The sequence below is a fragment of the Palaemon carinicauda genome, chromosome 23, assembly GCF_036898095.1.
Source record: "Palaemon carinicauda isolate YSFRI2023 chromosome 23, ASM3689809v2, whole genome shotgun sequence".
Classification (NCBI taxonomy): Eukaryota; Metazoa; Arthropoda; class Malacostraca; order Decapoda; family Palaemonidae; genus Palaemon; species Palaemon carinicauda.
In genome coordinates this window covers 72,528,232-72,553,973 of record NC_090747.1, presented here as the reverse complement: position 1 = coordinate 72,553,973, position 25,742 = coordinate 72,528,232, and the positions used below count along the sequence as shown (strand labels likewise).

The following is a 25,742-nucleotide window of genomic DNA, read 5'->3' as shown; positions in this document are numbered from 1 at the left end:
ACATTCAAAACCTCCAGACTGTATTCTTTCTAGGATGATGATAGTATATGGGACTACAAATCCTACAAAAAATGATAGATTTAAATATTTTAGCAACATACTAAAAAGATTTAAATATATCAAGTAAATATATTCATATGCCGTACTATGATTGTATAGGCTATTACCCGTCATATAAGTAGTGTCAGGTGAATGATAGTAAAAGTAAACAACTTTAGAATTCTATCACTCTACAATATTTTCAATACTGATATGCAGTCATTATAATCAGGATTTTGATACTAAAATCTACTTTTTCTTTACATACCTTTAAATCATGAGCTCTTAACTAAATTACCATGAGCTTTACCAACTCATAACATTGAAAATAAAATAAAAATAGACTACATCCTCCCATTACTATATCATACACCAACCACAAGGCAGTATGATGTAGCATGAAGATGACTGCTAGCAACCAGAAAACCAACTTAAATACTGTACTGCAATGTCGTGTGAGTCAAGGTTAAATACAATAACTCAAAAGAAAGCGTAGAGGAAGATAGGGATGGAATTAATAGACTTCAGTACTGAAATCTAGATATTTCCACGAATCTTACTTTCAAATCACAATCTTGGTACCTTATTTGCCCGGAGATGGAAAAATATCCTTAACCAACAAGTTGGGGTTACATATTCCTGCATGTGACAGCTACATCAGGCGTAACAACCAATTTTTTGTTTTGTCAGGCATAGTCCAGCTGTGTATGTCCATAAGCCTTCCCTCCCACACCAAGTACTGAACTTCCTGACAGATGTACTGATTACGGGATCATTGTTACATCAATTGTAACGTAGCTATTTACTCTTTTACAACTTGCCTAAGCATGTCCCTATTGGTCTACATTGGTGGCCATATATCCTGGAACAGCAAAAGCCTGTGTGTCTTGGGACTTTATAGGATTTACCTCGATTGTTTCTGGACAATCGTTGGTATACCTCGTCTGTCCAACACAAAGACAGGTTTTGTCAACCATGTAGGTTTGGGTTGGCATGTATGAACTACAAATATTAGGAGTGGCCACACCATTCCCATTCCAAGTTATCCATCAACACCATGAACATCATTGAAGAATTCATCCTAAAGTAGTCCAATATTGTGAACTCTTTAATAAAAACGAAGAACAGGGATCGCTCAAAGCTAATGAAAGGCATCTTTTCCTACACTGAAGTCTTGCAACTAATTGCAGTAGCAAACTTCATCTCTCTCTCTCTCTCTCTCTCTCTCTAAAGAAAAATAGTTTTAGTTAGCTATCAGTAGCTCTCAAATGATAAACCAATGCAAGTTTGAAACTTTTGCTCTCTCACTTTTTCTCTCTAGTAATGAACATTCATTTCCAGTATACACACACAATATATATATATATATATATATATATATATATATATATATATATATATATATATATATATATATATATATATATATATATACATATACATATATATATATATATATATATATATATATATATATATATATATATATATATACACACACACATGTGTATACATATAAATATCACCATCTGCTCCTACGCCTATTGACGCAAAGGCCTTCGATTAGATTTTGCCAGTCGTCTCCATCTTGAGCTTTAAAATGAATACTTCTCCATTCATCACCTCCTACTTAATGCTTCAAAAACCTCAGCCATGTAGGCCTGGGTCTTCCAACTCTTCTAGTGCCTTGAGGAGCCCAGTTAAATGTTTGGTAAACTAATCTCTCTTGGGGAGCGCAAAGAGAATGCCCAAACCATCTCCATCTACCCCTCACCATGATTTCATCCACATATGACACTTGAGTAATGTCTCTTATAGTTTTATTTCTGATCCTGTCCAGCCATTTAACTCCCAAAATAATTCTGAGGGTTTTGTTCTCAAATCTACAAAATCTGTTGGATATTGTTTCATTGTCATACCTTGACTCATGTCCATACAGTAACACCGATCTCACTAAACTGATAAATAACCTGATTTTTATATGTAATTTCTGGCGATTTGATTTCCTAATTTTACTTAATGATATTTCATCTTCCATTGCATATTCCATTGTCATCATCTGTCTTTCTTCTATTTATCTAGAGCCCAACCTCCTGTGATATTACATGCATTTTAGTAAGCAGGCTTTGCAAGTCCTGTGATGTTTTGCTTATATGGACATCACCAGCATACTCTAGGTCAGCTAATTTCATGTTACCAATTCATTCCAGTCCTTTTCCACCATCTCAAACTGTTCTACGCATTACAAAATCCATGAGGAGGATAAACAACATTGGTGCCAACACATTCCCTTGGAGTACTCCACTGTTCACTGAAAATTCATTTGATAGGACTCTGTTAGCATTAACATTGCACTTGTTATGCTCATGAACAGACTTAATCAAATTTACATACTTAAGAGGGACTCCATAGTAACACAGGACCCTCCACAAAATTAGCCGGTGCACATTATCAAAGGCCTTTTCATAGTCCACAAATGCTATCAAAAGTGGATTTCTATATTCTACACGTTGCTGTACAACATCTCAAAATGAAAATTTAGTCAGTACAACTACCTTTTCTAAACCCTGCTTGTTCATCTCTCAGCTTTTCATAAATCTTTCTCTCCAATCTCTTTAGAATAAGCATACTACTGTATATATTGTCATAACAACTAACGTAAGTGTGATGCCTCTGTAATTATTGAAATCAGTCATATCTCTTTTTTTTCCACTTACACTTCTAGCTCCCATTCATCAGGTTTTGCCTCTTCATGTCACATTCTACAAAATACTCTTATAAGTACTCTTCATCACTTCATTTTCAACCAAATTCATCTCAGCAGTTATTCCATTGTATCCGGGGGCTTCCCATATCTTGAGTTTTTTAATGATAGCTTCGACTTCAAATACACTGAATTCATTCATGGGCACATCAAGGTCTTCCTCAGCTTTAGGTATATCAATCAAATTATTCATGTCATATCTCCTATTCATGACCTCACTAAAGTATTCCATCCAATGTTGCTATATTCATCTTGTGTTGTTATAACAGATCCATCTCTTTTTGATGGGTATATGTTTCTTTTTTTTTTCCAGTAGAGATTTCATTAATAACTCTATGAGTAATTCTTACACCATACCAACCCCCTGAATTCATGGCTTTGTCAGCCTCATCTGCTTCACAGTCTAAATATTCTCTTCAGTCATCCCTAGCTTTTCTTTTGACCTTGCTATCAATACTGGAATACTTAGCATACTCTACCTTGTAATTTTCATTACTTCCTTGGAAACATTCCACGATCAATTTCTGTCTTTGTCTCCTTGTTATAGTATCCCAAATATCATTTGATAACCATAGTTTTCTCCTTGTAACAGCATGTCCCAAATCTTCACTACCAACTGACTGATATGTTCTTAATTTCACACCATTTTTTCATTAATTGCCTAATCTTGTTCTCTTAAAGTTTCTAAGACTGCAAATCATTTCCTACATTCAATTGTGTGCTCATCTTCTAGAAGTTTGGTTGCTTTAAACCTAGGTATTCTATCTACATATATTTATGTGTATGTGTGTATCCATCACTTCATCAAATACATTCAAACAATGTTATTGAAATAATTAAAATGTACATCAGTCATTTTTATTCTCCTCTGTGCTCTAAAGATCTGAAGTTCACAGCCCAACAACTCAACAAGGGAAGATCTTAACTTTTGAGTGAAATTACAGGATTGACTGCAATTAGATTTACTTTGGAGGAACTAGAACAGACTTCTTCATATTTACTTGAATGCCTGAGGAAATACAGCATAAACTTTTGGATTAAAGAGTTTTTAACTTTGATAAGCCCATCCATTACTTGTCAATCATCCAGATAAAACAATCCTCAAATGACTAAGGAATGCGACCACTAGACCACAGGAGCCATAAGTTCTTAAATTGAAACACAGGCAAATAAATAGGTATACCTTTGAACTTTAAACAAAATGGAGGGATTTTCATGGCTGAAGATGGATCAGAACTTACTGCCATTGGTACTGAAGCTGAAGACTCCCCGGAAAGTTTTGTTACCATCATAAACTTGTCTCTTAACTTCAATAGAAAATAATATAATTCTGCAGTATCTATAGTACAATCAGAAACATTTAAGTATATCCAAAAACTAATCACACTAAACTGATGGAGTATGAGCTATAAAGCCTTATCCAAAAGCACATCCAAAATGGAATCAGCAAAGGACTAAATTTATAAAAATATACCTATGTTGTCACCTAAATTCAATAATTCTCCAGTTTAAAAGAGAAGATTACATGAATTCATACAACACATATCTTTTATCATCTCAACAATAGGTCTCATCAACACATTTAGGGGATACTCAAAAAAATGGCAACTGATTGGATTTATATAATTTCAACCTACATGAATGCAAAAGATGCAAAGTTAATGAGATTGAGAAGAAATATGTTTGGCTTCAACTTTACTGATGTTTTTGTTTAACTTCTGAACAAAAGATTTGTAAATTGAGGTTGGGATCTGGTATATGAAGATTCAGCCATAGAAGTAGATGCCCCTGAAGCCTGAACTCCTTATAACAAAGGAAGAATCATCTCCTTCCCAGACCTTATTACAATCTTGCTCTGAAACGGAATCTCCAGAAACCAAAGGTTGTTTATTTTCAGAATACATTTTAGATATTTTAGATGGAATATCACAGCATTAAAATCCTTGAAAGAGTCTTGAGGTTGCTTTGAGCCTTCAATTTTTTGTAAAATGGCCATAGCTTTGTTTAATTCTGAAAATGATTAAAAAGTAGAATCACCCTTATTAACCCCTTTCAAACTAGATTTGGGTTGTGTAGTCAAGTCTTAAGAAAGATTCTTCTACCAGGGTGAAATTGAGCCGAATCCTTGCAGCCATTACAAAATTGTGCCGAGTCCTGGAAACCATGGCAAAATTTTTATGAATCTTGTGAAAGTTGTTCACAATAAGATAACACTAAAAATATTTATACCTTCCGTATCACACCTTATTGCCAGACCTTTAGTCACTAAAGTACCTCTACATAAGAATATGGTAATATTGAATACAGTATCCCTATAAATGCTATGAATCATGTCAATAATAGGTTTTTACACTCAACACCAGGCATCAGACTCAAGAATGCACTGCCGAGTTTAACCCTGAGTTTGAGAGAAAGATCCCTTTGCATTGTAATTGACATTGGACATCTCTCCAAGATGGATGATGGCATATCATGAATTCTCGACAAATCACAGGATTAACTAGTCATCACGTGACCAGACTTGCCTGCTTACAAAGGGAAAGACAAGTGAAACTTGAGGATTCAAACTTGATTCAGCAACAGGCATTTCATATTTAGTATCATGCTCAGCAATAATAAATTATCCTGAGGTAAGACAGATGGCCTAACATTAGACACATTTCAAGAAACTCAAAATATTAACACTAATGGAAGTAGGAACTTTACCAAAGAAGTAATATAGCTAGTGGTATGCTCAGTAATAATATTGGTAGAAAAAATACAAATTGTAAAAAATTCAGAAGAACGATCCACCATAGAATTCAGCTTCATTCATAACTACATTATCTTTATGAGAAGACAGCCTGAATCTCATTAAATGCTGATTTTTCAAACAATTCCCCTTTCTTCTTACACTTAGCATATCTGTCCTTGTACGAATTTCCACCAACTTTAGATACTCAGACATCTGTGAATTAGATAAGCTAAAAAAAAACGAGAACAGCAATTCTTTAAGCCACAAACGGAGCCCCGATATGACTAACAATTGAAATGCAGACCCACATATTTATATATAACAGCTGCTTTGTACTTTTAATAATGCTGAAATTTATTAGGTGATGAAGGCATTACCTATCTCCTGGATAAAAACACATTTTGCACCATGACTGAATAAAACTGATTCTCTGATTGCTAGTGAGGGGCAGTCTTCTTCTTGCTATATCACACAATAGTGATTCTTGCCAATTAGAGTAGGACTATGACAGGATTAATCCCCTGGCATATTTGAAGAGGAAATTTTAAGATGTATTGAGAAATATATATATTTTTTCTACTTTTTATAAATTCTAACTTTTAATGTCATGATGTGGTAGAGCTAGCACTTTTAGTTAATAGCTTATGATTTAAAGGTAAGTTTCTTGGAAATGAATCAATATATGCTTACACTGTATATCTACAGATGCACACATACACAAACAAAATAACCAGTGCTTGACATAATTACCAAAATGCTACTGTATTTGAATAATCAGTACAGTACTATGAAGTTTTACTAGCAGTGTGAAAGAATACAGGTACTGTAATCTTAATTCTACTTAATAAAGAACTGCATTGCTTGTAAGTCCCAGTTTACATTTTATTATTGCAGACAAGAAAACCAGCTTTTATAAACACATGTTGGCAGTGACTCTGTTTTGAAGAATTCAATGAAACCTTCTCTGCGATTGACAAAGAGAGACCAAAATAATTCTGGAACCATAGACTTCACATATCCTAGAGTAATAGGTAGCATTAGAAGAACTGGGGTAATGTTTGACAGTGAACAGAGAATAATGTAAACCAGGAAAATATTGGGAATTGTAATTATGGTAGCCTAGACCAATGATAAATTGGTTGTATTAATGAACAAAACTCCAAAAAAACTATGGTGCAAATTATACATCTGAGGTGAATCTTTCATTCAAAATAAAATTTTCTTTGCAATAAAAATGTTCTTACGTTGAAGAATAAAATCTGAATCACTATACCAGTCATTGAAAACCAGTGAGATGAATACTACATTTGCTTGGGTTATCTTTCCTCTAAAAGGATTACCTCATCTTTATGGCAGAATTCAGACACCTTTAATCATAGGATATTGTTGACCACGGCCCCCACAAATGTGTACTATTTCCTGAAATAGATATCTAAAATTCACACCCGTAGTCTCTCAGTATCAACCCAGAGTAGATATCAAGACTTAAATTCTTCAGATCAGATGGTGAATACCTTATCAGAATGATAAAACCTCAACATATGTCATATCTAGTTAATGGCCATAATGTCTAATAATAAGCTGCAAAGCATAACAGTTAATTATATGAATTTGTTTTGACATCACTTAAAAAAAAATGTTATTTTCATTAGTAAAATAAATTTTTGAATATACTTACCCGATAATCATGTAGCTGTCAACTCTGTTGCCGACAGAAATCTACGGTCGGGATACGCCAGCGATCGCTATACAGGTGGGGGTGAACACAACAGCGCCATCTGTGGTCAGGTACTCCACTACTTCTTGTCAACACCACCTCAATTTTTTCCTCGGTCCACTGGTTCTCTATGGGGAGGAAGGGTGGGTCAATTAAATCATGATTATCGGGTAAGTATATTCAAAAATTTATTTTACTAATGAAAATAATATTTTTCAATATTAATCTTACCCGATAATCATGTAGCTGATTCACACCCAGGGTGGTGGGTGGAGACCAGCATACATGTTAACAAAGAAGCTAAGTATCCCGTATTTTATTTTATTAGTTATTCAAAAATAACATAAAATAAATAAGTACCTGGTAAGGAAGACGACTTGAACCATTACCCTGCCTTTATTAAGTACGTCTTCCTTACTGAGCGTAGCGGTCCTCTTAGGATGCTGAACGACTCTTAGGTGCTGAAGTATAAAGGGCTGCAACCCATACTAAAGGACCTCATCACAAACTTTAACCTCGGCGCTTCTCAAGAAAGAATTGACCACCCGCCAAATCAACAAGGATGTGGAAGGCTTCTTAGCCGACCGTACAACCCATAAAAAGTATTCAAGAGAAAGGTTAAAAAGGTTATGGGATTATGGGAATGTAGTGGCTGAGCCCCCGCCTACTACTGCATTCGTTGCTACGAATGGTCCCAGGGTGTAGCAGTTCTCGTAAAGAGACTGGACATCTTTGAGATAGAATGATGCGAACACTGACTTGCTTCTCCAATAGGTTGCATCCATAACACTCTGCAGAGAACGGTTCTGTTTGAAGGCCACTGAAGTAGCCACAGCTCTCACTTCATGTGTCCTTACCTTCAGCAAAGCAAGGTCTTCTTCCTTCAGATGAGAATGTGCTTCCCTAATCAGGAGCCTGAATAGGTAAGAAACCGAGTTCTTAGACCTTGGAAGAGAAGGCTTCTTGATAGCACACCATAAGGCTTCTGATTGTCCTCGTAAAGGTTATGACCTTTTTAGATAGTACCTAAGAGTTCTAACTGGGCAAAGTACTCTCTCCAGTTCGTCCCCCACCAAGTTGGACAGGCTTGGGATCTCGAACGACTTAGGCCAAGGACGTGAAGGAAGCTCGTTTTAGCAAAAAACCGAGCTGCAAGGAACATGTAGCCGTTTCAGATGTGAAAACTATGTTCCTGCTGAAGGCGTGGATCTCACTTACTCTTTTAGCTGTTGTCAAGCACACGAGGAAAAGAGTTTTTAATGTGAGGTCCTTAAAAGAGACTGATTGGAGAGGTTCAAATCTTGATGACATAAGGAACCTTAGGACCACGTCTAGATTCCAGCCTGGAGTGAACAACCGACGTTCCTTTGAGGTCTCAAAAGACCTAAGGAGGTCCTGTAGATCTTTGTTGGTGGAAAGATCCAAGCCTCTGTGGCGGAAAACCGCTGCCAACATACTTCTGTAACCCTTAATCGTAGGAGCTGAAAGGGATCTTACGTTCCTTAGATGTAACAGGAAGTCAGCAATCTGGGTTACAGTGGTACTGGTTGAGGAAACTGCATTGGCCTTGTACCAGCTTCGGAAGACTTCCCCTTTAGACTGATAGACTCTGAGAGTGGATGTCCTCCTTGCTCTGGCAATCGCTCTGGCTGCCTCCTTCGAAAAGCCCCTAGCTCTTGAGAGTCTTTCGAAAGTCTGAAGGCAGTCAGACGAAGAGCGCGGAGGTTTGGGTGTACCTTCTTTACGTGAGGTAGACGTAGAAGGTCCACTCCTAGAGGAAGAGTCCTGGGAATGTCGACCAGCCATTGCAGTACCTCTATGAACCATTCTCTCGCGGGCCAGAGCGGAGCCAACCAACGTCAGCCGTGTCCCTTTGCGAGAGGCGAACTTCTGAAGTACCCTGTTGACAATCTTGAACGGCGGGAATGCATACAGGTCGAGATGGGACCAATCCAGCAGAAAAGCATCCACGTGAACTGCTGCTGGGTCTGGAATCGGAGAACAATACAACGGGAGCCTCTAGGTTATCGAGGTAGCGAACAGATCTATGGTTGGCTGACCCCACAGGGCCCAAAGTCTGCTGCAAACATTCTTGTGAAGGGTCCACTCTGTGGGGATGACCTGACCCTTCCAGCTAAGGCGATCTGCCATGACATTCATATCGCCCTGAATGAACCTCGTTACCAGCGTGAGCTTTCGATCTTTTGACCAGATGAGGAGGTCCCTTGCGATCTAGAACAACTTCCACGAATGAGTCCCTCCCTGCTTGGAGATGTAAGCCAAGGCTGTGGTGTTGTCAGAGTCCACCTCCACCACCTTGTTAAGCTGGAGGGACTTGAAGTTTATCAAGGCCAGATGAACCGCCAACAGCTCCTTGCAATAGATGTGAAGTGTCCTTTGCTCCTGATTCCATGTTCCCGAGCATTCCTGTCCGTCCAAAGTCGCACCCCAGCCCGTGTCTGATGCGTCAGAGAAGAGACGGCGGTCGGGTTTCTGAACAGCCAAAGGTAGACTTCCTTGAGAAGAAAGCTGTTCTTTCACCACGTGAGAGTAGACCTCCTCTCTTCGGAAACAGGAACTGAGACCGTCTCTAGCGTCATGTCCTTTATCCAGTGAGCCGCTAGATGATACTGAAGGGGGCGGAGGTGGCGTCTCCCTAACTCGATGAACAGGGCCAGCGATGAAAGTGTCCCTGTTAGACTCATCCACTACCTGACTGAGCATCGGTTCCTTCTCAGCATGCTCTGGATGCATTCTAGGGCTTAGTAGATCCTTGGGGCCGACGGAAAAGCCCGAAAAGCTCGACTCTGAAGATCCATACCCAGGTAGACAATGGTCTGGGATGGGACGAGCTGGGACTCCTCAAAATTGACCAGGAGGCCCAGTTCCTTGGTCAGATCCATAGTCCATCTGAGAATCTCCAGACAGCGACGACTTGTGGGAGCTCTTAAAAGCCAGTCGTCTGACGGAGCCGGACACAAGATCATGGTACTGCTGCACAGTCTGTGAACTGTCAACCATGGGGAAGCGAGGAAGTACAGCGACAACCCGAAGCTGTCTAGACTGTCTGGGTCGTACAGACAACTCCTTATCGGGTTGCTGAGGTTGCCGCACTGCGTCACAACAAGTCACTTCTGCTGGTTGTTGAATGTCTTCCCAGTGACACACTGACTCCGTAAACAAAAAATCCTCTAACAAGGACTAAGCTTGGACTGCATGTCTTGCAACAAAGCTCAAGGTCTATGGGAGCAGGTGTGGTAACAGACGGGGTTAGCGACTGAAGTGGAACCATTACCCTCCCTGGAAGCATGTTATGCTTAAATAAAAGTCCATAGGAGGCTAAGCAGCTAAAGGCTCCTCTCCAAATGACAGAGTCCTCAAGGGAATATCAGAAGGAGGGAGAATAGCACTTTCTCATCTACAGGAACCATATCCGAGAAAAGCTAAGTTCTCTCAGTGAGGGTTTCACTGGTGCAAAAGCAGCAGACTAGAAGGCAACGTTATGAAACTGCTTGACAGTCTAGTGAGTTGGCAACAACCAAAGATGTGTGACTGAGGAGCATGCGGTAAGGTATGCAGAGCATGCTGTATGCAGAGCATGCTGTATGTAGAGCATGCTGTAAGGTAAGCAGAGCATGTTGCATGGCGTGCGGCTTATGCTGCATGGGATGAGGCTCATGCTGCATGGGATGAGGCTCATGCTGCATGGTATGAGGCTCATGCTGCATGGGATGAGGCTCATGCTGCAAGGGATGAGGCTCATGCCGCATGCGTTGAGGAGGATGCCGCATAGTATGAGGCTCCTGCCTCATGGGTTGAGGCGGTTGCCGCATAGCATGAGGCTCCTGCCTCATGGTTTGAGGAGGATGCCGCATAGCATGAGGCTCCTCATAGCATGAGGCTCCTGCCTCATGGGTTGAGGAGGATGCCGCATAGCATGAGGCTCCTGCCTCATGGGTTGAGGAGGATGCCGCATAGCATGAGGCTCCTGCCTCATGGGTAGAGGAGGTTGCCGCATAGCATGAGGCTCCTGCCTCATGGGTTGAGGAGGATGCCGCATAGCATGAGGCTCCTCATAGCATGAGGTCCCTGCCTCATGGGTTGAGGAGGATGCCGCATAGCATGAGGCTCCTCATAGCATGAGGCTCCTGCCACATGGGTTGAGGAGGATGCCGCATAGCATGAGGCTCCTGCCTCATGGTTTGAGGAGGATGCCGCATAGCATGAGGCTCCTCATAGCATGAGGCTCCTGCCTCATGGTTAGAGGAGGTTGCCGCATAGCATGAGGTTCCTGCCTCAAGAGTTGCGTCTGCCTCAAGGGTTGAGGAGGTAGCTGCGCAGAGAGAGGCTCTTGCCTCAAGAGTTGAGGCGGTTGCCGCATAGCATGAGGCTGCTGCCTCAAGGATGGTGGAGGTTGCCGCAACGCATGAGGCTGCTGCCTCAAGGATGGAGGAGGTTGCCGCAACGCATGAGGCTCCTGCCTCATGGTTAGAGGAGGTTGCTGCAAAGCATGAGGCTCCTGCCTCAAGGGTTGAGGAGGTTGCCGCATAGCAAGAGGCTCCTGCCTCAAGGAAAGTGGAGGTTGCTGCATAGCGCTGGTACCTGGCAACTCCCAATGCGGCAGCTCACGCATGGAGGCAGGAGGAGCCTCAACATCATACGTCTGGCAGGGTGGACTGCGCAGAGGTGGAGGAGCGCTCGCAGGAGGAGGTGTGCTAACCTTCTCTGCCTGAAACTCCTGCATCAAAACCGCAAGCTGAGACTGCATTGTCTGCAGCATAGACCACTAGGGTCTATGAAAGACAACAACAAACGGAGCTACTGTCCGTTGAGACTGAGAGTCTAAAACAGCTGGTGCGGCAACAGACGGAGTTACTGCCTGTTGCGGTACCACCTTGCCTCTCTGGGAGGTGTGCAGTTGTCGTACTGCAGCGAGTCCGAACTGACCCAGTGCTAATGGCTCCACCTAGGAGTTGGACTTGCGCGGAAGGGACCGACTTGCACTTAAAAGCTGCAAGATTTGGTCCATGGTTTCTGCGAGAAACCTCTTCCGCAGACGAGGAATAAATGGGCTCTCTCGTCTTTGTGTGGGTGGGGTGATCACGTCGGCTACGTGAGTTGGTTACACCCGAAACCCCGGAGGGAAAAGTCTGTTCGTCGATCAAGGCCTGATGAACCCATAAGTCCTTCGACGTTACTTCTCCCCTGGGCTTGGGAGCTTGTAAGAGGTCCCAGACTAGGCGAACAACTGGCACGAACAGACGAACCCTCGAACGCAACACTGTAACACTTTGCGCTTATCACTTTATCACTTTTGATTTTCTGTTTGCACTTATTTCACTGAACTCGAAACTTTAAGTGGTTTGTACCTGAAACACGCAATTCTATCCTTCATTAAAAGTTAGTAATTGTGAAAACAGTATTACAATGTAACAGAAAAACATAATGAAAGATAAATAATTCAGTGGCTGGAAAAGAGACTAAACACTAGATCAAATAAACTACGTTTAAAATCTCTCACCGCATAAAGCCTGGGAACAAGAATAAAACTCTAGAAACGTTTACCTTCTTCCCCTAAAGAGACTAGGGAGAAGAGCAAAAACGATAACAACGTTACCCGCTTGAACGAAACGTTTATCCTCCTCTCTCTCCCTCCGTCTCTATCTCTCTCTCTCTCTCTCTTGACTTAGAACCTGAGAGATGAGCCCAATTATATATAACGTTAAAACATATTATTGTTAAAGGAAAAAAACTGAAAGATTTCCCAAATAAAAAGTTCCTTAATTAGAATTAAAACCATTTAAGCTAAGAAAGAATGAACAAAACGCTAGAATCGGTTTACTCTTACTGCAACGTGAAACCGTGAATATTCTCTCTCTATCGTAACGATAGAGCGCAAGTTGAACGTTCTGAACGTCAACAACTGCAGAGACAAAACAAAACGTTAGTTCAACTTTGAAAACAGTACGAGACTATCAAAGAAATTCTTTCAAAAACATTAAAATAGCATAATATGTTAACAGGTAAAAACGAAATGACGGGCTCAATGTTAATTAACTTCGGTTCCAAGAAAAGACCGCCTACTATTAGGAAAGGTCGAATATAAACAAACATAAAAATTAATTTTAATGAGTTTATAATAAAAGGAAGTTAATCGAAGAGGCCTATAAAAGGCGGAGAGATATAAAATAAATCTATAACTTTTGTTAAGCAAAATTAAGAAAGAGAGTCTATACTCTCTTCGACACCAACACTTCCGTCTAAGGGAAGGGTCGGCCATTGAAAAGTGAAAGAGAGTTCATACTCTCTTCGTCACCAAAATTAAATAAAAAATTAAATCAAATTAATTCCAAAAACTTGCTAAGCTAATGATAAAGCTTCCTGAATAGCGAAGGCTAAACTCTAGAGCAAATACATCACCAAATCGTGAGCAATAACTCCAGAATCAACAGCGTATCCATGTAGGTCTAGCCGGAGGCACGACAGAGGAAAAATTGAGGTGGTGTTGACAAGAAGTACTGGAGTACCTGACCACAGATGGCGCTGTTGTGTTCATCCCCACCTGTATAGCGATCGCTGGCGTATCCCGACCGTAGATTTCTGTCGGCAACAGAGTTGACAGCTACATGATTATCGGGTAAGATTAATATTGAAAAAACTCAAATACCACAAACATAATACTGTTAAGTACAAACAAATACAAAACTTAAGGATTTGTTCCACCACTGAGATTTTACCAGATTCTGATAAGATAACCAAGATAGCTCTCTAATAAAAATGTTCCTGTATCTGTATACCTGCATCTTACACGGAATTCCAATTTTCTTGACACAGAAGTACAAGATACAGTATGTCATACTATAATAAAGAGCTGATGATTAAACTAAGATTAGCTGCAACAGGACAAAACTATTTGAAAAATAAATTATTATATTTTCATCATACCTACAAAAAATGCAAAATACTCTATGTTGAAAATTAGATAAATCGAAAGGGTAGATTAAGAAAAGGAGAAAAGAGAGAATTTTTCAGCTAAATACCAAGTCTAATCAAATGGATCACAATTGCTTCAGAAATTTTGTATTACTTACTACATAATGCTTACAGGATTAAATTTTGAGAGAGAGAGAGAGAGAGAGAGAGAGAGAGAGAGAGAGAGAGAGAGAGAGAGAGAGAGAGAGAGAGAGAGAGACTTTGTAAAAACAAAAGTTACTTCAGAAGACAGAAGACTAAATGAGGAAGTTTTAGAGTTGCAATGTAATGGAAAAAAAAAGAGTTGGAGAAGGAAGCACAATAAATATTGAGAGATTGACATGAAACTGCAAAACTAATGGTAATTACAGGAACTTTCTTATGCAAACACAACAAAAAATTCTAATTGCAAAGAGAGTAGAAACTTTAGATGGCTGAAAAATGAAGGAACAGAGGAAACTCTTAAGTCTTGAAGATAACAAAAGGTTTTGCAAGGCTGTTAAACAATTGACTGCCTAATACCTGGGGCAATTTTTTACTTATCAATAGATGAAAGTTGCAAAATATTACAACAGTGCTTTTTGATACTTGGTTTTTTTTTTCATTTCTGAAAGGATGCTTCAATTGCAGGCTTTCCAAATCATAACTATGTATAGTATCTTGCTTGGTCATTATCAACTAATTCTTATGAAATGACTACTAACAATGTATAAAAGGGTTTCATGGATAAGAAAATGTTTGTTAAGTTATAAGAGCTCCTAATTGAATGAAAGTATAAAAAAAATGAGCTTTGGTATTCATCACATACATACTTTTTTTAAAAGGATAATATGGTGTGCAGTTTCTGAGATGTTGAAAGGAGGTTCTGCTGATTATAATCAGTATATATTGATGTCTCAATTAAAAAAAAAGAACCTTTGGTAAACCTTTTTAGCCTGTAAAATTATGCTAAATATGGTAATATACATTCTTTAGAAATAAGCAAAAAATGGCAGTACAATGTTACAAATACAATAGATTGTCTGATAAGGCCATGAGGAAAATTGGAAGGGTAGAGCAAAATAGAATATGTATATGGCAAAGAGTACAGGCACAGAATAGAAATGAAGATGCGACAAAAGAATCATAGGATTAAAGGTTTCATTCCTTGATCTGGGCATTCCACATACCTAAAACCTCTTCTCTACGTCTACTATATATAGATATGCTGTGAAATTGAGAAATACTATTACTGTACTATGCAATATATATGCAGTCTATAGGCTTAGATAACCATAGCAATTTTCTAAAAACTCAGAATACGTCTCATAAAGGCATATGGCATGCTTTACCATAACAATAGCAACATTGTATATATGCAGTATTCGCATTTATTCGAAGTAATTATATGTTAATGGTTTGCTTTGGATGTTTTTCAGCTCACCTCTATATAAGTTTGCTTCATTGGTCTGGTTAAACAATTCCTTACAGTATAACTAAAAAAGTATCTTACAAAGAAATACAGTACTATAATTGATTTACCAATCCTGTTTCAGACTATCATACCTGTCATTCCAAAAATTTACTTTATTTCATAATCTCCAAAGAATTTCACTTATATAGCATAAACACTAATATCATCTTTTCTTATAACTAATACACTGCTTCTTGGCTATTAGTTGGTTAAGTTATGAGTACAGTTTATAATATCCTGATTGTCACTTCATGAATCAAATTTGATCAGCTTTGAGATAGAAGGTGATCATATGTGGAGTACTCTCAGTAGAGCGATCTGCCCTTTTCAGGAACAAAAGAATACAAGGCAGAAACAGAAATGAAAAATAGTTGAGAATCAGTTTGTAATCTGATGAAAAATATTTATGAAGCAATGTTAATAAACTACAGGGATCTCCTGGAAAATTTACTCATGATTTTATATACAAATGACCAAACTAAATTAGCCATGATAATAGACAAGCATTATCTGCTATGCTACTGTATTAATGCAATACATCTATTAAAAATAACAGCACTGTACTGGAAGCGTTACAATTGCCATGGAATAAATTTATATATGTAAATATATATACAGTATATATATATATTTTTATAATATATAAATACGTATGGCAGAAGCAACACGGTATATACTGGTGAAGTCTTCACTCAAAAACATTAGAGTAAGGACATTAAAAAAAGTGATCCTTCTCGTTGGCAAACATTCACAGGTACACCAATATTCTATGCTCTAGCTTACTGTAGCCAAAAAATTAATTCCTGCCAGATACTATTGTTAGTAGCTTTAGCATAATCATGAAAAGTAAAGAAATAGAGAGGGAGAGAGAGTAAAAGAGAACGCATAGATATTGCAAGGAAATAAAGAAAGAAAATGTAAATGTCCATCAGATCGGATTCCTCACCTCTGGAACAGAATGATATACAGCCAATAGTTGCTCAGTGCTTTTAGGGGTGCGGGGTGAGGAGTCGGAGGTGCCTGTTGTGGTGGTGTTGGTTTCTGATGTTAGGGAGTGATGGGGGGCCCTCATGTAAAGGAAGTGATGTACACGGCCTTCCCGAAGGTCTCCAGAGCTGGAAGCTCTTGAAGCCAGGGAGCCCTGTGAAGGACGCCTGGAGCCTGCTGAAAAGTGGAGATCAAGTGAATTCCAAAAGGGATTTTTAGTCTCACGTGCATTAGCATATAATGTAAAAGCCTTAAGTGATTTGAGCAAGGGACCACCAGCAGCTTCCATGCCCAAGACATAAGACAGCAGAACTCATTCCAAAGAGCCCACTGCATATCAGGGCTCTAAGGTGCTTCTTGCTGTAAGGAAAACCTGTTGAATTCAAAACAGTCATTTTGAGTTTCAAAAAATCTTGCCCGATATAAGATAATAGGAAAAAATGTTATTGACATTAATTTTGTTGTGCTTTTGTAGATGTAACCTATGCAGAATATGCACAATACAGGACTATCTTGAGCATAAGAGGAGTTCCTTCATTGTATTGCTTGACTATACAGAATAATATATTTTGTAAAATTACATATTTGTCTGAATATTGACAAAATCTTTTATATATGGGATTAAATTATGCTTTTTGTAAAGCACATGCTCATTTGGGGTCAACACAGACCCATGCATCTAACTCAGAACAACATTTAAAATGGAGGCCAAATCTATTTATATTAAGTGCATAAGCAAACTACTAAATTCTTCTTTTGCTCTATGAACTCTACAGGGTGAAAATGATATGCTGCTAAAAGCAACAAATCTAGCTCTATGAGGAACTCTAAAGTTGCTAAATGGGAAAAACTAAAAATCCTTTAGCTAAACAGCATACAACAAGGGTGAGGAGTTACATATAACTCTAGCAAAAATTTAGAGAACGCATTTGGGACTTTTGTTTTGGGGTTACGACAACTATTAAAAAAGCAACAGAAAACACTGTACTAAGAGGAGAGGGTTGGAATATGAAATTAGTAAACTTACAATACATGTAGTGTGAAGTCACAGCAAGAAGAAAAAAATAAATATGGACATAGCAAATATTAACTGTAAACAAAGTCAGCTAGAGGTCTGCAGTAGAAACTCCATTCCATCAACAATTCTAATACAATACTGAAATGATGTTTTAGCTTCATAATCTGCATTAAAATTTATTTAACAATTAATGCTACACAAATTGAAAATACCTTAAAAATTGTAGTTACAATATTTTACCTTTATACAATATTTCATGGTTCTGCCAATTGTAAAATAAGAAAAATTTCCTTATTTGTAGGGTTAGGTAACCGATACCAGCTAATAATTGCTGCCCACTTGATGAAACTTCCAAACCTTTATTTCCTAATATATCTACAAAAAAGACTTTTGCATCTTAGCCTTGAGAGAAAAGAAAAAAGCAATAGTATTCATAGCTACATACCATCAATACAGGAGAGCATTTAGTTATATAAGACCAAGTACAGTTCTTGATAAAAAAAGACAAGAAGCCATCATTAGGCAGGACGTCAGAATTTACTTATAAAACAGTATCAGTCTCACCTAACTTCCCCCTGTTATATAAGATGGTATGCAGTGCTGTATTCAATCTTATATAGCTAAATGGCTGTATACCTCTTCAGTTGAGGTTCATTCGCAATGGATAGATATAAAAGCATTAAGGTATATAGGACCAAATACAGTAAAGTATAGCATACTCAGCTGTATAAAAGGGGAGGGCAAGTTACGACTGATACTGTTACATAAGTAATTTTCCAAGACCTTGAGTTATACTGTACAGTATTGGTTTTGTCCTTTTTATTAAAGTCTACTCTGTATTAGGTGTTATATAATTCAGACTAAACACTCATAAATATTGCTTTATGTAATTCTTGGGGGCCTTTCATAAATAGAAAATCACAAATGATTGTATAATACATGATATTTAAGAGAGGAATTGCAATTCAGAACTGAGACCAAACATTTACTCGATACATATTTCACAGTCAAATGAAGTTGAACATACGCTTTTCAACAGCAAACCTTAATATTTGATTAATATTTGACAACTCCCACTCTTTCTTGATAACGTGAAAACATTTGAACTAGACCTAAGAATACTTGAAAATTAAAATTGTTTAAGTAATATACCGAATAGGTAATAGAGCTACTGAAGACTATTCATCGGCAGATTAGACTATGTACACATTTCAGTGATGTTAACGATGGAATGGATATCTATCGGTATTCACCAAGGGCCACTGGAGGAGATATGTTACGAAGATATTCACTTATCAAGCCTAATGGTTGTTATCTAGAAGATTTTAGAGCAAATAACCAGTGGAAAGTTTATATATGTGTATTCCACCAGCTGTTTAATGCAGGCTCTAAGTATAAAGCTTTGTAATATATCACAGAATCAGACAAGAACTGACAGAGAATGCTATAACTAATCTCTCTTGTGCTCCAAATCTGTCAACTAGATAACAAGCAAACTAGCAGGTAAGAATGGCAATGAGAAAAGAATGCAAGGGGCCAAGGGATCTCTAGTGCAGACCTCTAGAATGTACGGAGACTGGATCTCTAATGCACACGTAGTAGCCAATTGGTTCCCCTCTGCTGTCTCCAGCCACAAGCCGAAGAGATGCTTGAGAAGACCTCCTGGTACCTGTGGAAGACCATAAACAATAGTTGATGGACCTTGGCAGAGAGCAAGAGTCTAAAAGATGATGTCCATTAGTCTACCTACTCGACGTATTAAAAGGAAAAAGGTAAAATGAGGGCAGATACTTTCCCTACTAACGTAATATTACTTCAGAATTCAATGGCTTTGTTAATCTTGTAAATGCAGGTCTCAGAGTTATTCAATATTCTAAAAGTGATTAATTGGCCATTAAGAGCTTCATTACATTATTAAATTTTTAATAAATGTGTGTATATATATATATATATATATATATATATATATATATATATATATATATATATATATATATATATATATATATATATATATATATATCCTTTTTTAAATAAGGCATAAATATTTTTTAATATAGAATTCTCTCTGCCATAGGATCCCAGACCCATCAGGATATTCCTTTAATGATAAATGTCTCTGCTCGGTCAAGAATTCAAAACAATGTCCAATAGAAATAAGAGTAAACATTAGACTTTAGCTCACTCAGCTGTAAAGAGTGGGTATTGGTTCGAATCTTTGCCTGTACATACAGTAAATATTTATCATTAAAGGAATAGATTTGAGGTCCCATGGCAAAGAAAATTCGATAATAAAGAGTATTTTTGGCTTATTAAAAAATAAAAATCATAAGTGTTAGTGATTACATATATATATATATATATATATATATATGCATATATATATATATATATATATATATATATATATATATATATATATATATATATATATATATATATATATATATATATATATATATATATATACTGTGTTCAACCTGATTACTGGGTAATTTTCTCTTTGCGCAGTCATCCTTTCAAAATGCAGATGAATAGCTTACAATCAAACATTCAATTATTTTCTTCTACTTGTTTAATGTAAGTTTGGAATTAAAATAAAATTTCATATTTTCTCCAGTTTCTTAAAAAAGAAAAAATATAAATGTTAAATCCTACTTGTATTAAAACATAGAGTATAGATTCATGGTATTTTAATAGGCACATTACAGTGCTATGGAATGGAAATTCTTGATTATTGAAATCGTTCAAATTCATAAAGTAAATTTATCTTGTCAATAATTCTACTTACAAACAAATTCTATCTCTAACTTTAAATATGTTTATTTTTAGTCTCCCATTTACATTTAAAGTTAAAAAATTGGCAGTATGAAGAACATTGACCTAGCAGTACAGTATGGGACTGAAGTGGCTGAGGCATGTCTTGCACTATGTCAATGCAATATTGTTAAAAATAATTCTACAACTGGATTGCCACAATTTATCTGGATTTAGTATATAATTTTAAATTTTGTAAGCTCTGAATCATTAATTTTAATTTTTGTTAAAATGTACAGCGATATTGATTAGCATGTTTGTGCAATTCTTCTACCATGCTCACCTGAGCTTTTATTTCTTACTTCTCTTGGATCCTTTGTAAGAATTGAATTATTAAAGATAATCTTAATTTTGAGATTGCTTAATAATTCTGTAGCCTTTGACCGTGTTAATCATGAGACCCTTGTTTTCAAACTCAAACAGTTGGGAGTGGGTGGGTTGTTTCTTAAGTAATAAATCACAGAGAGTTGTTGTTGTTGGGCACCGTAGTGAGTATTAGAATGTGATATCTGGTGTTCCTCAGGGTAGTGGTTTTGGCCCATTACTTTTCATACTATATACACATGACATGTGGTTTGGTTTAGAAAACAAGCTTATTGCATATGCAGATAATGCTACACTCTTTGCATCAACTCATCTCATGAATGTACAGTAGATCTGGGATTGCTGAATCCCTGAATGGAGATCTAGCTAAAATTAGTGCATGGTGCAAATTATGCGGTATGAAAGTGAATCCTAACAAAACTCAATGTATGATTGTAAGTACAGTAGGTCAAGGCCAGTGGCTCCTCAACATCCAGATCTCAGCATAAATGTTTCTTTAATTCTGTATGACTCTTAAAAATTTTAGGTGTGATTCTCGACAGAAAATTTACTTTTGAGAAACACATTCGGTCTGTGTCTCTCTTCAATTGCACAAAAAATTGGCTTCTCGAGAATGTATTTTAAGATTTTTGGTTATCAATCTATTCAAAAGTGTTTTAATTCTTTCATTCTATTTTGTTTTGAGTATTGTTCTCTTCTCTGGTCTTCAGCTGCTGATTCTCATCTTAATTTGTTGGAGAAGAACTGATGGTCTATTAAATTTCTTATTTCTTATCTAGATTAATCTCTGGCACTGTAGTTTAATTAGTTCATCATGCATGTTGCACAAGATTTTTCATAATTCTGATCATCCTTTACATTCAGATCTTCCTGGACAGTTCCATCCTGTTTTTAATACTAGGCATGCAGTTAATTCTAATAATCAGGCCTTATCCTTCATGAGGCTCAATTCTACATAGTATTCTAAAAGTTTTATTCCAGCTGTGACCAAGTTGTGGAATGATCTTCCTAACTGGGTCGTTGAATTGGTAGAACTTCTAAAGTTCAAACTTGCAGCAAATATTCTTATGTTGAACAGGCTGACAGAAGTCTTTATATAGTTTATATATGAAATATCTGTTTTGATTTTGTTACTGTTTTCAAAATATTCTATTTTAATTGTTCATTATTTCTCACATCATTTATCTATTTCCTTCTTTCCTTTCCTTACTGTGGTATTTTTTTTCCTGTTGGAGCCTTTGGGCTTATAGCATCTGACATTTCCAACTAGGGTTGTAGCTTAGCTAGTAATAATAATAATAATAATAATAATAATAATAATAATAATAATAATAATAGCATTCATATCTGCTTTTCACTATTCCATTAACTACATATTTTCATTAAGTGGATGTTGGAAAAAGAAAGGTTTCACTTTAACATGTGATTTGTAGAGTACCATAGTTGAACAGTAACTTATATTCTTGAGTGAATTACTTCTACAAATATATGGTAACATAAACAAATATTAATTAGGCTCTCTTACTGTCTCTAGTTTAGTTTTTATTTAAATGAAGAGTTTTAATTTCCAACTTTCTATAAATCTATTGCCACCATATTGCTGGGCCCATCTTTCTAACACAATTATCTCATACTGCATGGTAACTGTACTTGCAATTTTCTTTTCTCCAACCAATTATTCAGCTTGTCCTCATAACAAAATTAAAATTTATGGAGCTTGTATTTCTTTTCCACAAAAAAAAGGAATGTTAATAATAAAATTTACTATTTTGATACTTACCCAGGAGTGACATAGCTAATGTCTAAAAGTGAAAGTGTCTTGACCTTAAAATTAAAAACTAAAATATTATTTCTCAACCCCTATAGTGTCACACCTTGCCATTCGTGACGAATAATTGATCTCATTTCCTTATGAATATAGAAATATTTTATGTATTTAATCCTTAAAAAATAACAGTATTATCCATAATTATATAACACTAAATAAAAGAAAGCTTACACAGTTATACAACACCAAATAGAAAAGACAAAAAGCTTCTATTATGGAAGGACTTCGAAATTCACTTTTAAAAGTATGCTGTGCAATATTTTGTCTTGCATAATTCAATGCTTTTCTGGGTTTCCAGTTAAGGTACATTCACAATTATCTAGGATTAAATACATCTTAACTGGAAAACATAAAAGCACTGAGTTATATAGTATGATCAAATAAAGCACAACATAAACACTTATATAACAGGGGAGAATAATTTAAGACTGATACTATTATATAATAAAATACTTTTGAAACCATGGTTTATTACTGTAATGGCTTTCTGTCTATTTCATCAAGGCTGGTTTATATTGGTGCTGCATAATTGTGAACAAGTATCCATAAATATTGCTTTATGGCTTCGAAGGAGTTTCCATCCCATTATTAAATGCGGTGCGACTGCATCCCTCCATTCTGAGGGTATCAATGGATGAGGTAATCTAATCATACTGCTGGGCAGCAACTGCACCCAGTGTTCCATGTGAACCATCAAGTCTCTTTAGCTCATTCTATTAAAGTTGCTAAAGATCTGTATTAACTTTAATGATCAATGTGAGTGAGGAGTAGGGAGAAATTATTAATTCCCAGATAAATATCCAAATAGTCAATATATGAATTTTATCTGTGAGTTACATAGGTGACTCTTTAGGAGGCAGAAAAGTAACAATTTGAATAATCATAAGCTTTAGTGACTTTGAATTTTTTTTTATTAATCTCCCCTCATATTTCTAATATCATTAAGTATTTGATTTTACCATGAAATGAATCAAAAGCAAACCTTGTCATTTCTGGGCCAAATAATGCATTGAGAAAAGACAATAATGACATAAGGAATGTCTTGAACCCTGTAATATTCCCTTACATATTATATATCAGGATAAAAGTAATAACATAGACTGAACAAGTCTTTCCGACAAATTTAAATCTCCTTACCAAACCACACATACAGATTCACAAATAATTGAGATTAACAAAACTGTAAAAATATCTATGCTAAGTGTGATATAACTTCAAAACCTAAGCCTATATACATACGTAACCATAACGTATTAGTAGATTTTGCCTTGGAAGCTAAAATAGATAATATAAAGGACTGCGTAGACGCGTTATCCGAGTGAATAGGGAAAGTCTCCACGTGGTTAGATGAAGCACATGAATATTTTGATGTGTGAATGGAATAAGAGGTTTTACGAGATCTGTCCTACATAGTAATCTTCTTGGAACTTCTAAAGACAGACAATATATCAGTGAACCCATCATTTTCTAGTTTTCCAAATAAACAGAGCTATTAGGATCATTCTGCTGTTTTATGACCCATTAAACTTGTTTACTATTAGCTGTATAATCAATAACGTAGCGAAAGTGTTGAAATCTAGACCAGACTGATTCTGAAGCATGGCATCCACCCCCAGACAAGAGGATCCTGGAATACTGAGCAGAACACATCCCTCATTCTGTTAAGTGAGATAAGAAACATATATACTGTATTGGATTTTCCTCAACCGCTTCCACAATTCCTGACAACCTAACAGAAGAAGAATCATTCAATTTGAAGACCTGGAAGAATCATTCAATTTGAAGACCTTGACATTTCCTGCTCAGCTGGATGAACAGAAAATTCAATTGCTCTGGTAATATTGGGCAAGTAGCAAATGCTCCTTATCTCTGTTCATTGCAATAGATCCTAGCCTGAAAGAGACATGATTTGCAGCCAGGTATAAAAGGTTAGGTTATCCAAGAATCAACAATAACCTTCCCTATCACTAGACTATCCTTGAGATGAAAAACTTTGTAGCCTACTAACAACTTGAGGCACTTTTCGTGTAATGTCGAGTCTTGGGGATTCTGGTGTCCTCCTGAATGTTGATGATCCATATTCAGCCCTAAACTATCATTGGAAGCATAGCAGAATTGAGAAAAATAATAAAATTCAAACAAGAGAGATCTTCTGTGAAAGACAAGAAAGATGGTCCAGCAATTCTATCGGTATAGATCTTGAGATAAAGGAATGAAAGTTTTTGGATCTGTCATTCTGCTCCAACAACGATTGAGGTGAGACTGCAATGGTCTTATTCTTAGACAGCCCAATGGCCCAGACCTGAAACTGCACAAAAATCTTCCAACACCAGCCTACTGTCTAGATGCAAAAGGAATCTTTGTCACCAGAAGCAGTAATTATCTGGAGGCTGGAGCCATTGTCCTTGTAAAAACCCGAGGAGCCATACTTAGAGCGAAACGGAAAAGATTGAATTAGTGTAATTTCTTCCGGCACATAAACCTGAAGTTCATTGAAATCTACTCAACAGGGGCATGAAAGTTGCAGTGTATCAATATGATTAAGAACAGCATTAGATAAAGAATGTAAAGTTGTTTAGTCTTGGAACATCCAATCCCTTGATGATTTTAGAACCAGAAATTATGAATTTTAACAACCTGGAGTTAGATCCCTATCTTCTCTATAACTTGCTTCTTTATAACTTTCTGATCTTCCAAAGAAATAGTTTGTAATTTCATTGGTTGCTAATGTAAGCTGGAAATACGAATAAGGACTATTGATGAAGTGGGATGAGTATGAAGAGGTAAATGTCAGCTGGTCAAGACCAACCCCCACTGTGGTGTCCAACCACAGCACTTTCCTCCTCAGTAAACAGCTTGAACCTCACAGTCCCAGGTGGGGATCGCTCTGCTGACATGCGAATGCTAAAGGAACGCGTTGCCACTGTACAAGCCAGGAGGATGGTTCTTGTAGGCTAGTGCTAGTATGACAATAAGTGCCTGGTTTTATGCAACCTATTTTCTGCAGTTAGATATACTGTACCCTGACACTTGTTCATCAGAACAATTTGTACATTTGAACACCATGAACCACTACTTAAATGGTTTGC

The 25,742-nt window shown here is 37.0% G+C and overlaps 1 protein-coding gene across 8 annotated transcripts in view; it reads right to left on the bottom strand.

The window, feature by feature from the left end:
• The window catches only part of LOC137617171 (uncharacterized), a 117,443-nt gene that overhangs the window by 13,593 nt on the left and 78,108 nt on the right, over positions 1–25,742 (bottom strand). For 6 of the 8 annotated variants that reach the window (XM_068347030.1, XM_068347032.1, XM_068347033.1 and 3 more), the window contains 2 exons: positions 19,243–19,353; positions 16,626–16,843 (listed from right to left, as the gene is read on the bottom strand). In XM_068347030.1, the coding sequence (XP_068203131.1) occupies positions 16,626–16,843; positions 19,243–19,353 (329 nt within the window). The remainder of the gene's footprint in view (positions 1–16,625; positions 16,844–19,242; positions 19,354–25,742) is intronic. The other 2 variants (XM_068347031.1, XM_068347034.1) reach the window with 2 other exon arrangements.